Source organism: Polyodon spathula, chromosome 1 (genome assembly GCF_017654505.1).
Source record: "Polyodon spathula isolate WHYD16114869_AA chromosome 1, ASM1765450v1, whole genome shotgun sequence".
NCBI lineage: Eukaryota > Metazoa > Chordata > Actinopteri > Acipenseriformes > Polyodontidae > Polyodon > Polyodon spathula.
This window is the reverse complement of record NC_054534.1, coordinates 37,807,923-37,819,012: the sequence shown is the minus strand read 5'-3', so window position 1 is coordinate 37,819,012 and position 11,090 is coordinate 37,807,923. Positions and strand designations below refer to the sequence as shown.

At 35.5% G+C, this 11,090-nt stretch overlaps 1 protein-coding gene across 1 annotated transcript; it reads left to right on the top strand.

The window, feature by feature from the left end:
* Positions 1-831: 831 nt before the first annotated feature.
* LOC121318242 (extended synaptotagmin-2-like) lies at positions 832-10,871 on the top strand. Its single transcript, XM_041254702.1, has 13 exons — positions 832-909; positions 1,663-1,752; positions 1,949-2,004; positions 5,550-5,670; positions 6,166-6,324; positions 6,609-6,694; positions 7,405-7,453; positions 7,779-7,868; positions 8,313-8,411; positions 8,695-8,766; positions 9,494-9,580; positions 9,803-9,946; positions 10,630-10,871. Exons 4-13 carry the CDS (start codon positions 5,662-5,664, stop codon positions 10,801-10,803), a joined length of 969 nt encoding a protein of 322 aa, XP_041110636.1. The 5' UTR covers positions 832-909; positions 1,663-1,752; positions 1,949-2,004; positions 5,550-5,661; the 3' UTR covers positions 10,804-10,871.
* The last annotated feature ends 219 nt before the right edge of the window (positions 10,872-11,090 follow it).

Here is an 11,090-nt window from a genome sequence, read left to right as displayed (position 1 = left end):
TAGAGCGAAACTTTTTAGTAAGTATACACCCCCCCCCCCCCCCCCCCCCCCCCCCCCCCCATTCCAGGCCTTACCAAACAGCTTTTAGAAATGCTGTGAAGGGCGTCTAATTACTATTAAAAAAAATATGAATGCACTATTTTTGTTCTCTCTGACATTTAATTTATTTCTATAGCCACTAATAATATGTGGAGTGCAAGCTCACATTGATCCAAGTCAGAAGAAAAGGGTTGCAATAGACATCGATTTCAGGTACTGTGCAGTTATTATTCATATTGCCGGTACCATATTGGAGTCTTTGTTTCTACAATTATCTAGAATTTACCTTACCAAGATGGCATCGATAGAAACCGACCTCGCCTGTGTCATGTTAAAAAGGGACCGTGGTACAACAAACCATTCTCAACCCATTGCCACAGGTCCTAAAGCCTGACAACCCCTATTTGGAGTATGGGTTCCGTAGCAACATCATGGTTTCATTGCATTATATTTGTTGCCTTATATATAATAAGTACTATTTACAGAGCTGATTTTGTTGGTTTCTTTAACAACAGTCTTGAAAAGTTTCATGCTTACAAACCATTATTAACTAAAGCTGGCCCACAATATGACATTGACAACTGAATGTAACTTGATGCTGGAAAGTTTGTGTCTCACGTAAACAAAGTATTGATGGCATTTGGACTGCCATTTGTATTACACATTTTTTATAATCATTTTCAGAAATTTTAATTTTTAAACCTGGCAGCATTAAGATGGTCCTAGCAGTTCAGAGCCAATTTGAAGCGGGACAAAATGGCTTTCTAAAGTATTTGACCATTCATTTGTTGTTACAGTTATAATGGAAATGTCACAGTCAAGGTGCAACTCAACAAGTTCTCAAAAGAGAGTGGAGTTAACAACATTTGTGTAAGTATATGGCAACTGGACAAATTTGCACCCAGATATGTTATTGCAGTTTCCAGAAAAAACAGCTAAACACATTTCCAACAACCTTCTACACTATTTGGAGACAAAATGAAGTAAATACTCATATCATGCACCACTGCATCATTTTAACGTCCTTCTTAATCTAGTCAATGTCTTCTTATTATGAAAGTCTGGGGAACAGCAATTACATAGTCCCCCATGATATCACTTATAATAAAATATTATATCAATGATCTATTGTATGTTACCCAAGTTATGTAAAATAAAACATCCAGTGGTGCATTCATTGCTATGCTTTTTTACTTAGTCTATGGAATAAAGTTCCATGCCTGAGTTTTATGCAGAGTATACAGGTGTGTGAAGAACAAGAGTTAGTAACCAAACAGTTCAAGTCAGCAGGAATCTTTAATCTTCACTCACCTGGCAAGAGAAAGTGCTCGTGCAGTGTGAATGTTTCAGTGGAAAGCGCAGCTATCTTCTCAACTTGAATATATTATGGTCTGCTAATGTTAGTGATTATGTCTTCAGGTAATACTCTGGCATTATAATGGCATTCCAGTGATATTGTAAGGGTAGTATCCTATCAATATCAGGATATATATTTTTCTTTAACCATTCTGAAGTAGATTTTGATACCACAACACAGCAGAACTAATATAAAACACTGCAATGCCAGTGAATTCCAGAAGCACACCCATGATCATGCTCTTTTCCCCCCTGTTGATTTTTCAGATCAGTGGGTTGCTGCGTATCGTCTTGGAGCCTCTCGGTGGTAGTGGCTCTTTAGTGGAAGCAGTTACATTTTACTTCTTGCAGCGGCCTGTAGGTGCCAAGTATAAAAATGTAATATTTCTGTCAGCCGTCATCTCCTTCTGTGATAAATGCAATATGAAGGAGAATGGATTACGTGTTTGTGTTTGATGAAAATAGAAATATCTAATTCAAGGCATTAAACCTTTTAAATCTGTTTTATTAAGGTGGGTTTTAACTGTATAACTGAATTTGTGTGTTTTTATAGCACGTTGTCATTGAGTGGTCAGGACTGGCAACCCTTTTAAACATTGAAGGATTAAGGTAAATATTTCTTTGAATAGATGGATCAGTTCTGTTATGGTAGTGTGAATGTTAGGTTTTAATGAATGTTAAGTTTTGTTTAATGTTACATATGTTGTTATTGAATGTTGCATATTGTTAATTGACAATGCTTCCCAGCACTTTAATGTGATCTAATCTCAATACAGAAATACTGTCATTTATACACAATGAAAAGCATGCACAAACAGATCTCACATAAACTGATCTCTATTATCCATTGTGCTGTCAACTAATTTAAATTTGTAAGATTAAAACATGCTATAAATGATGCTTCTGTTATCACACCTGCTTCACTTTCCTTTTACTCTTTAATTTTTACTATTTCATGTTCATATATATATATATATATATATATATATATATATATATATATATATATATATATATATAATCTAAATAATTTTAGGAAAAATCTTTTGTAGCAAAAGTTTTACTTTTGTGGATGAGGAAAAACAGTTATAAGAAATAGATGTCCACAATTATTTATTGCAACATTTTCTTTTTTTGCAAAACTCCAAAAATGTGAATTAAAAAATACTGATACCCTTTGATGCTATGATAGTATTGTCTACAAGGTACTAGAAATTTCAACATAATAATGCAGAACCTAATTCTAGAAAAGTCTACAAAATGCTGGATTGTAGGTGAGTATAAAAGGGTTAGGCATAGGTTGATTGCTGTCATTTCCAAGAAGTAAATATGGGGAAAAGTAAAGAGCTATCTGAAGACCTTAGGCAGAAAATAATTTACTGTCATAAAGCCGGCGAAGGATACAAGAAGATTTCCAAGCATTTGAATATCCAAATTTCAACTATTGTTTCTATTATCAAGAAATACAAGACTCATGGTACTGTCACAACGCTCCCTTGGTCTGGAAGAAAGAAGGTTGTTTCACCAAGAACAAGTAGAGGAATTGTGAGGAAGGTTAATAACAATCCGAGATTGACTTTCAAAGATATTCAAAGTGAACTGGCTGTAAGTGGGACTGAGATTTCTATTTCATGGTGAAGGTCTCAATGTTCACAGGCCAAGGAAAAAGGCAAGAGCAATTTAGTAATGCTGATAATCGTTATAGCTGCGTTCCTAAATTCAACGCTGAGAAGCAACAACTCTCGAAATCGTTCATAAACTCAACGAACTCACCGACTCTCACAGCTGGTGATCTGATCAACAGAAAGATGGCGACACCCACAACCGTGATCAAGCTGCTATATAAAAATTATGAATGGGATTTAAATGTAGATACTGATAACATAATCTACTTTCAAAACGGTAGTTGTTAATACACACACACACATATATATAATAAAAACATTATTATTTTTATCTATGTATTATTGTAAAACATAAAACGTAGCAAACATGACACACAACGTATATATATATATATATATATATATATATATATATATATATATATATATATATATATATATATATATATATAATTACAAAGTAATGCAGCATATTTAATAAATACTTGTATTTCAGATTTTCTAATATTCTTTTTAGATTCTGAAACTGCAGGCCCAATATGCAGAATCGCTCATTTTAAATTTTACCGTTTTACCGTTTTAGGAATGCAACAAAGCGTTCCTGAATAACCGGAAATGCTGTGACAATAATGACGTTTTTGTTGAGTCAACGCTCAACAGTACTGTTGAATTTAGGTACGTACACTATGTTTGTAGAAAGTGGTGAGGCGTACAAAGAAAAGAACACTACCTACTTGGAGGTGGTAATATCCTTCTATGAAGCTGTTTTTCCTGTAATGGCGTAGGAAATTTAGTTCCAATACATGGATTCCATTACATATGAAAAGATATTGGTCAATTATCTGAAACCTACCGCTACAAAACTTGGTTTAAAGTGCAACTGGACGATCAAGGTTATGGAAGGGCTTAGACAAAGTCACGATCTAAATCCAACTCAGAATCTTTTGTATGAGTTGAAGGCGGTGCACAAGAGAAGTCCTCAGAATTTGAATGAACTAGAAGAATTTTGAGTTGAAGAATGGTCAAAAATCACTAAAGCATCATTCAAAAAGCTCATTCACAAATATCCTAATTGTTTAAAAAAGGTTATTATTGATGAAGGTGCCTCAACTAGATATTAATTTCATTTTTCTTATCAGGGTATGAGTACATGAGAAATCACAGAGGCACCTGCCCATGCACCCCTCACCCCCTTATGGTGTTGATGTAGTCTGCAATGACAGTAATGCTGTAGTCAGCAATGATTTTGAAGAGCACAGAGGCTACAGATATCAGTGGGACATTCAATTTATGCATACAACGAGGGATGAAATGCATCATCATCATCATCATCATCATCATCATCATATTTAGCCTTTTTCAATCCACTGCTGGATGAAGGCCTCCCCAAGATTCTTGCATAAAAGCCTGTCGGCATCGTCCGTCATCTACGTTGCTCCGGCGTGTTTTCCTAATATCATCTTGCTATCTTCCAGGAGGTCTTCTTCTTGGTTGCTTTATATCTCTTGCGTAAAATGGTGCATTGCACTGAACAGTTGTTCAACTACAGTGACATGCATTCACTTGGGTCTAATACCCCAGCATTGAGAAATTTGTCAGTAGTCTAACCGTAAACCACCAACACTATTGACTTTTAATTAATGAGGTCAACATTTTATGGTTTATAATAAGATGGGCTTGTTGCTTTTCCAATTTCTGTCATGAAATAGCATGATTCCTCGTTCAATAATTTATTATTTTATCCATTCTGCAAGATAAATTATATATTTTTAAATTGGGTTTTCACTAGTTTGGAATATGTTTGCAGCTAGTTTCACAGACCCTGATGAGCTCTAATCTTGAGCCCCTTTCACACTGGCATGATCTACCCGGTGTCATGTGGGTTGGCTCCTCAATTTCACACTGCTTTTGATAAAGCAGGGTTTACAGACACAAGTAAACAATACCCGTATCAATGCCCCGGAAGCAGCTTGTTACTGACGCTTCCATTCAAGCTTTTCTGGATTGAACCATTGGCCCAAATGCTGATTAGAACAAATGTTTCTTCTTCTCATGGTGTGTCTCAAGCAACAAAAATATGGCTAAACAGAATAAACAGAAATGTTCCTTGCTGAAGTGAAACCTGCACGCAGACGCGGCTGTTTGTTATTGCGACGGCTCACAAACGGCTGTCAAGCATTTTGTCTCACTCAGCCCGGGTCAAAGCATGTAGACCCACATCCTGAGGTGGGTCGCTGGGACCTGAGTTAACCCGTGTATGAACCAGGTACGTGGTTCCACACTATGCGGGATTGTGACCCGGGTAGGAGTGCCAGTGTGAAAGGGGCTTTGGGTTACGCTACTGAAGTTAGCATTGAGCAGTTCAAGATGAGTGCCAATCAGGTCTGTGAAACCAGCCATTAATGTCCTGGACTTGTAAACCATTGATAAATCATTTTGTTAACATAGATGCAGGGCCTTACTAAAAAGGCAGACATTTCTCTTAAAGGGTTGAATGTAAAATGTTTTTTTTTTTTCTTTTTTTCTCAGAACAATTGCAGACAATATAATTCTGGATATAGTTGATGGACTCCTGTTACTGCCAAAAAGATATACAGTACCTTTAGTGTCTGATCTTAATATCCTTCCACTTCTCTTTCCTATGCCAATGGTGAGTGCGTGCCAATTTACTCCTAAACACTCGTTTGAGAGGTTATATATGGCTTATTTTCTGGGTAAGTTTTTTTTTTTATATTGTGTATATATATATATATATATATATATATATATATATATATATATATATATATATATATATATATATATATCTGCCTGCAGTAGTTCTCAGCAAGGTCAGGTTGTGTAGTGACTGCTGCAATACAACAGTCACTATAATAATTACATTTAGTTTAATAACTAAGGTATTTTTATTTAGCTTCACTTTATGTATCATCTTCTGTTTCAGCCATCATATCCTGGTTGATTTTTAAAACTCAAGGTTTAAAGTACCCCTTTGGCTTCGACAGAGCTCTCAAATATCTCTGAAATTTGACTGTGAAATGTTTTAAATGTGTGATTAAAGAATAAATAATTGGTTTATGTATTGAATATCAATAACATTATTTAAAACATCATAGGAATTGAATGTGAAGTGTCTCTGCTACAGGGCATCGTAAGGATATTCTTGATAGAAGCTAAGGAGTTGATGCGGAGTGACTTATGTGACGAGTCAGATGCTTATACAGTGATTCACCTGGGCGAACAGACCTGGAGGAGTACAACCATTTTCAACTCGCAGAACCCCCAATGGAATGAGATTTTTGAGGTGTATGAATACACTCATGTTGTTATGGTGACCTTGCTGCTGAAGATGGAAAGATCCTAACACTTTACTTTATCAAATATTGTGCTGTGATGTCACACTTTTGGCATATCCTCTCTTAATTGTGCATTTAGGTAGTTTAAAAGGACCAGAGCATATTTTGTGTCCACGTGGGCATTAATGTGGACAGAACCTCAGTTTGCAGGGGTATTCATATAGCTCTGACTGTCTGGAGCGTTATCTTGTACCACAACTAATAAATGTGGGACTTTTGCTTTTTTTTTTAGGCTGCAGTTCATGAAGCCAACGGTCAAATTCTTGAAATTGCCATTTATGACAAAGACAATGTTAAAAAGGACGACTCCCTCGGCAGGTACTGCTGGACAAATCTGTGGAACACAGCCCAAGAAATGAAATGACCCCTGTTTTGTTTCATACAGTCTGTGGAACAGCATTAAAGCATTAGTGGACATCCTTTTACATTCACTCTACTAATTCCCATATGTGGACTACATATAATTGCAAACTCTGAGCCCTATTTACAAAGCTTTAAGAGCTATTTAAACATGGGGGGGGGGGGGGGGGGTATGGAAGATGTCTGTTTGTATGTCAACCTTAATTTTTAAATATATTTTATTATCCAGTTATAATGAAACTGGGAAAGGCCATTATTTAGCCCAGTTTAAGTCTATCATAATCTGGGGTTACTTTTATTTACACATACACATACACAATATGGTGTTCTGAAAAACAATCTGGGGTGTTCTCCATACACACTGCAAGTGATGGAGTAAAGTGACTTTGGGAGCATTCCCCTAGCTGAATAATGAAATAGAGTATTTGAATGAAAATAAATAAGACACAATTAGGGAAAACTTGGCTCCTGCTTTTCTTTATGTTGCTACTAGTTCCTATTACAATAAAAGTTTGCCCCAATTGTGTCTTGTTTCACCACAGACGTACAGACACGACAGAACACAAACCTCAATTTATGTTTCCACGGCAGTGTTCTATTACCTATAAACATAAACAGAAATGATTATAAAGAAGAACCAGTAGCCTAATTATATTTCACTTTCTTAGGCTTTGTGTGGAGCTTTCAGAGGTTTACAGCGAAAAATGCATTGACAGGGTGAGAGGCTGCACTTATCACAAACACACTACACAACTGAGGTAAAGCTTTGTGAGGAACCTTGTATTGCTGCCACCTGCACCTTACCAGGCAATATTTAATTTAATAGGAAAAAAAGGTAAGATATAAGTTTGCAAGTACAGTATGTATATCTTAAAAGTATATTCAATTTTAATACTTTATTATTATTATTATTATTATTATTATTATTAAGTGTAATATGTAGCATTCTGGGAGGATAACTCTACCACTAATTACAGTTTGACTGTTCTTTATATTGTATGTTACATATGTAGACTTTGTAAAATCCTTGTTTGACTCTTAGTGGTTCCAGCTGAGTCATGCAAAGACTGGGTCCATCCATCTCATGATGCAGTGGTTTAATTTAAAGACTGAGGCCAAACAAATAGAGGAGGTGAACACATTTAGCATCTTACAATCAATCACACTTTAGTTTAGGAGGGTTAACCAATGTTCTTTAACGATAGCATAATTACAATGCAATCCTCGGGTTAGTTGCTTGTTTAACAATGGTGGTGTTTGGCATATTTAATAACACATGCATTTCCAACAGAATATTTTTTTAGTCTGTTTGCATGAATAAAATAATGTTTGATATTTACTAAACTTTCCTAGACATTAAATAACTCATGAATAGGGGGCCTGTAAGTGATACCAAACTATTTTTCAATAACATCAGATGGGGTATCAGACACACACTATTTAAAATATGCTAATTGAAGAATATTTTGTTTCCATTCTAACATAAATATCATACTTTTATATGGTGCAGTGCATATCCTGTAGTTTATTTATGTGTGATATAACCCTGGCAAATGAAAATGTCCCCTTACTTTAGATGGCGTGTCTAAACGATTGTATTCCTAATAAAATGAAGGGACAGCTCTCGTCTGCATTTCTATTGGTATACCTTACGGTCATTCGGAACGAAAAACAAGTAAGTTTTGTGTAGGTTTCCTTTCATAAAAACAAGTAGAAACATTACAATTTGCTATTTTATTTTTCGAAAATCTTGGTATATGCCTGGTACATTTGAGGTTAGGAATTGTGTTTGATGTAAACTGAAGTCTCACGAACGTGACTGGAAGAGAAACACCATGAATTTGCAATGCTGAGAGGCCATGGAATGAATACATTTTTCTATTTGCACTCACTTCACAGCTGATGTAGAACAGCAAGGCACATAACTGATAAACTGTCATTCAACCTTGCATTCTCAGAAAAGAAAGACCACAAAGGACCAAGACCTTTATGTAGAGTTCAATGCTGGGCATAAGAACATATGCAGAGTGGTAAGTATGGTGAGAGAGCAAGCGAGCGAGAGAGACTTTGAGAGTCTTAAAGGGTCTACAAGATAGGAATTTTCCTTCCAAGTGACAGACAAAAAAATAAATATTTATTGTCTCGTTTTATTGGAACAACCACAGGGTACGTTTATAGAAATAAACTTGACTGTTGCAACATTCTTATTTTTTCCAAGTGTTGAATCGTATGTAGAACCACTTGTTAGCGCCACTGTTAAACAACCACAGTCTTCTGTATGCTGTTTAGCATTGTGACTCGTAATCAATATTAAAAGATGATATTGCTTTAAGATGACATTAACATTAGAAAATGGACGCAAAGCAGAGAAAACAAAGTGTGCCTACAATTCATTCAATACAGTTGGAAAAATAAGAACATGACAATGGACATGTTCATTTCTGCAAATATACACTATGGTAGGTCTATTAAAGGTGAAAGAACTTCTGTAATAAATATTTTACTTTTGGCCATCACCTTTAGGCAAAATTCAAATAACCTGTACAAAAGATGCATTGGATATGTTACAATAGATTTACAACAGCAGCGGGGTGTAAAAATACTGTGCAATAGGAGTTTAAAATTATACCCTGAACTAAATACATTATAGTTTAATAAGTATGAAGCAGTCAATTGGTCAACACAAAAGCAATTTACTGAAGAAAATTATGTACCTTCAATATCAAACCTTTTTTTTTTTTTTTTTTTCTCATACAGGTCAGTCATGATTTCACAAATCCGCTGTGGTATGAGGCGTTTCATTTTCTTATAACTGATCCACACACTCAAGAAGTTGCAGTCAAGGTAAAATAAATAAACCTGTTGAAATGAAAACCCTGTCATTGGGAGTAAATGTAGACTTGTTCGATGTTCTCAGAACCTTACCAAAAACTATTGGCATGCTTTTCTGTTTAGGGAAACATTTAATGGCAATTATTGGGGCATAACAAAGATTTCATTTTTCATGTTTTCTTGCAAGTTATTTTTTAATTCTCTTCTACGTTCTTTGTTTATTTTACTCATCAGATTAAAGATAAATGTGGCCAACAGAAAACTATGTACATTCCTCTGAGGACATTTCTGGATGCTAATGATTTTACAGTAACTAGGACCTTGCACTGGGGAAACATAGGGCCCAACAATTCAGTTAATATGCAATTTGTCTTCAGGGTAAGGACACACACACTATTTGTTAATAAGCTAATATAAACCAGGTAAGGAGTCATTAACTACTATATATTTTACTCACACTGTCACCACATTTTAAAAGTGTGATTGTGAATGACAATCACATGGATTATTTAGGTTGAGTGGGTATTAGTCAACCTCACTGAGAATAGGCTGAGCTGTTTATTTAGCTTTATGAAAACAGGTATCTGAATTCTAGTTTGGGGTTGGAGTACAAGGTGATCACAGTGTAGTCAACTGCGTGAGGAATTGAGGTTTTGCTACTGAACGAGAAAGGCTTATTCCCTACCTTTCTTCACACTTAATCAGTTTTTTGCATCTGCTGAGGTGCCTAAAGGCTGTGATATTAACAATGGTGACTGGTGAAAGTGTTCTTACGCATAAGTATTGTGACTGCTTTGTAACTATGTTGCAAACCCACTGTGTCTGAACACACACAAGCATACAAAGGTAGTTTAAGAAGTGAAGATTGAGGTGCTACCATTATATTTTGAACCTGTATGATCATATTACTTTGTTTGGAAGGTAAAAAGTAGTTTTTTGTAAAAAATGAACTAAACAAAAGCCCTTTTGGAAAGAATCGAGGTTTTACAACCTATCAACCATGAACACCCAGAATTGCAGTTACTTTACTAAATGGAAATTGTCACTTTTTTCACCTCCAGACACTGGCTGCTGGTTTTGATACAAATTTGCCACACCTTCCCAGTAAAGAAAAGTTCAACTCAAATGGCAAAGAAAGTTCCGGAAAAAACATTCCAATGGCAAAACTGAAAAGCTCAAAAAGGAAAAATACAAATCAAAATGCAACTGATAATCTTGTTGAAGAGGCAGACTGAATCCTTCACAAATTACACTGGGCCAACAGCTGAGAAGTTTTGACATACTCTTCAAAGCACTAAGCAGTATTGTGTAGAAAATAAATGCATTTTAAAAAATGTACCCTAATGTCCATCTTTACTATGGAAAGTGTATCCACTTCTGCAAATGTCTGATACCTAAAAGGAATAGTACAGAGACACCGCAGATATGAGAGTTCTGACCAATGGGTCATATATAGGCGTTCTGGTTTTAGAGTTATGCCCTCCCAAATACAACTTGACACTCATACATACTCACAGCCATT

Coding starts and splice junctions, on each gene's coding strand:
- LOC121318242 (XM_041254702.1), top strand. Junction 7,869..8,312: donor AGGCCAAACAAATAGAGGAG/GTGAACACATTT, acceptor CCCTTACTTTAG/ATGGCGTGTCTAAACGATTG. Junction 9,947..10,629: donor ATATGCAATTTGTCTTCAGG/GTAAGGACACAC, acceptor TTTCACCTCCAG/ACACTGGCTGCTGGTTTTGA.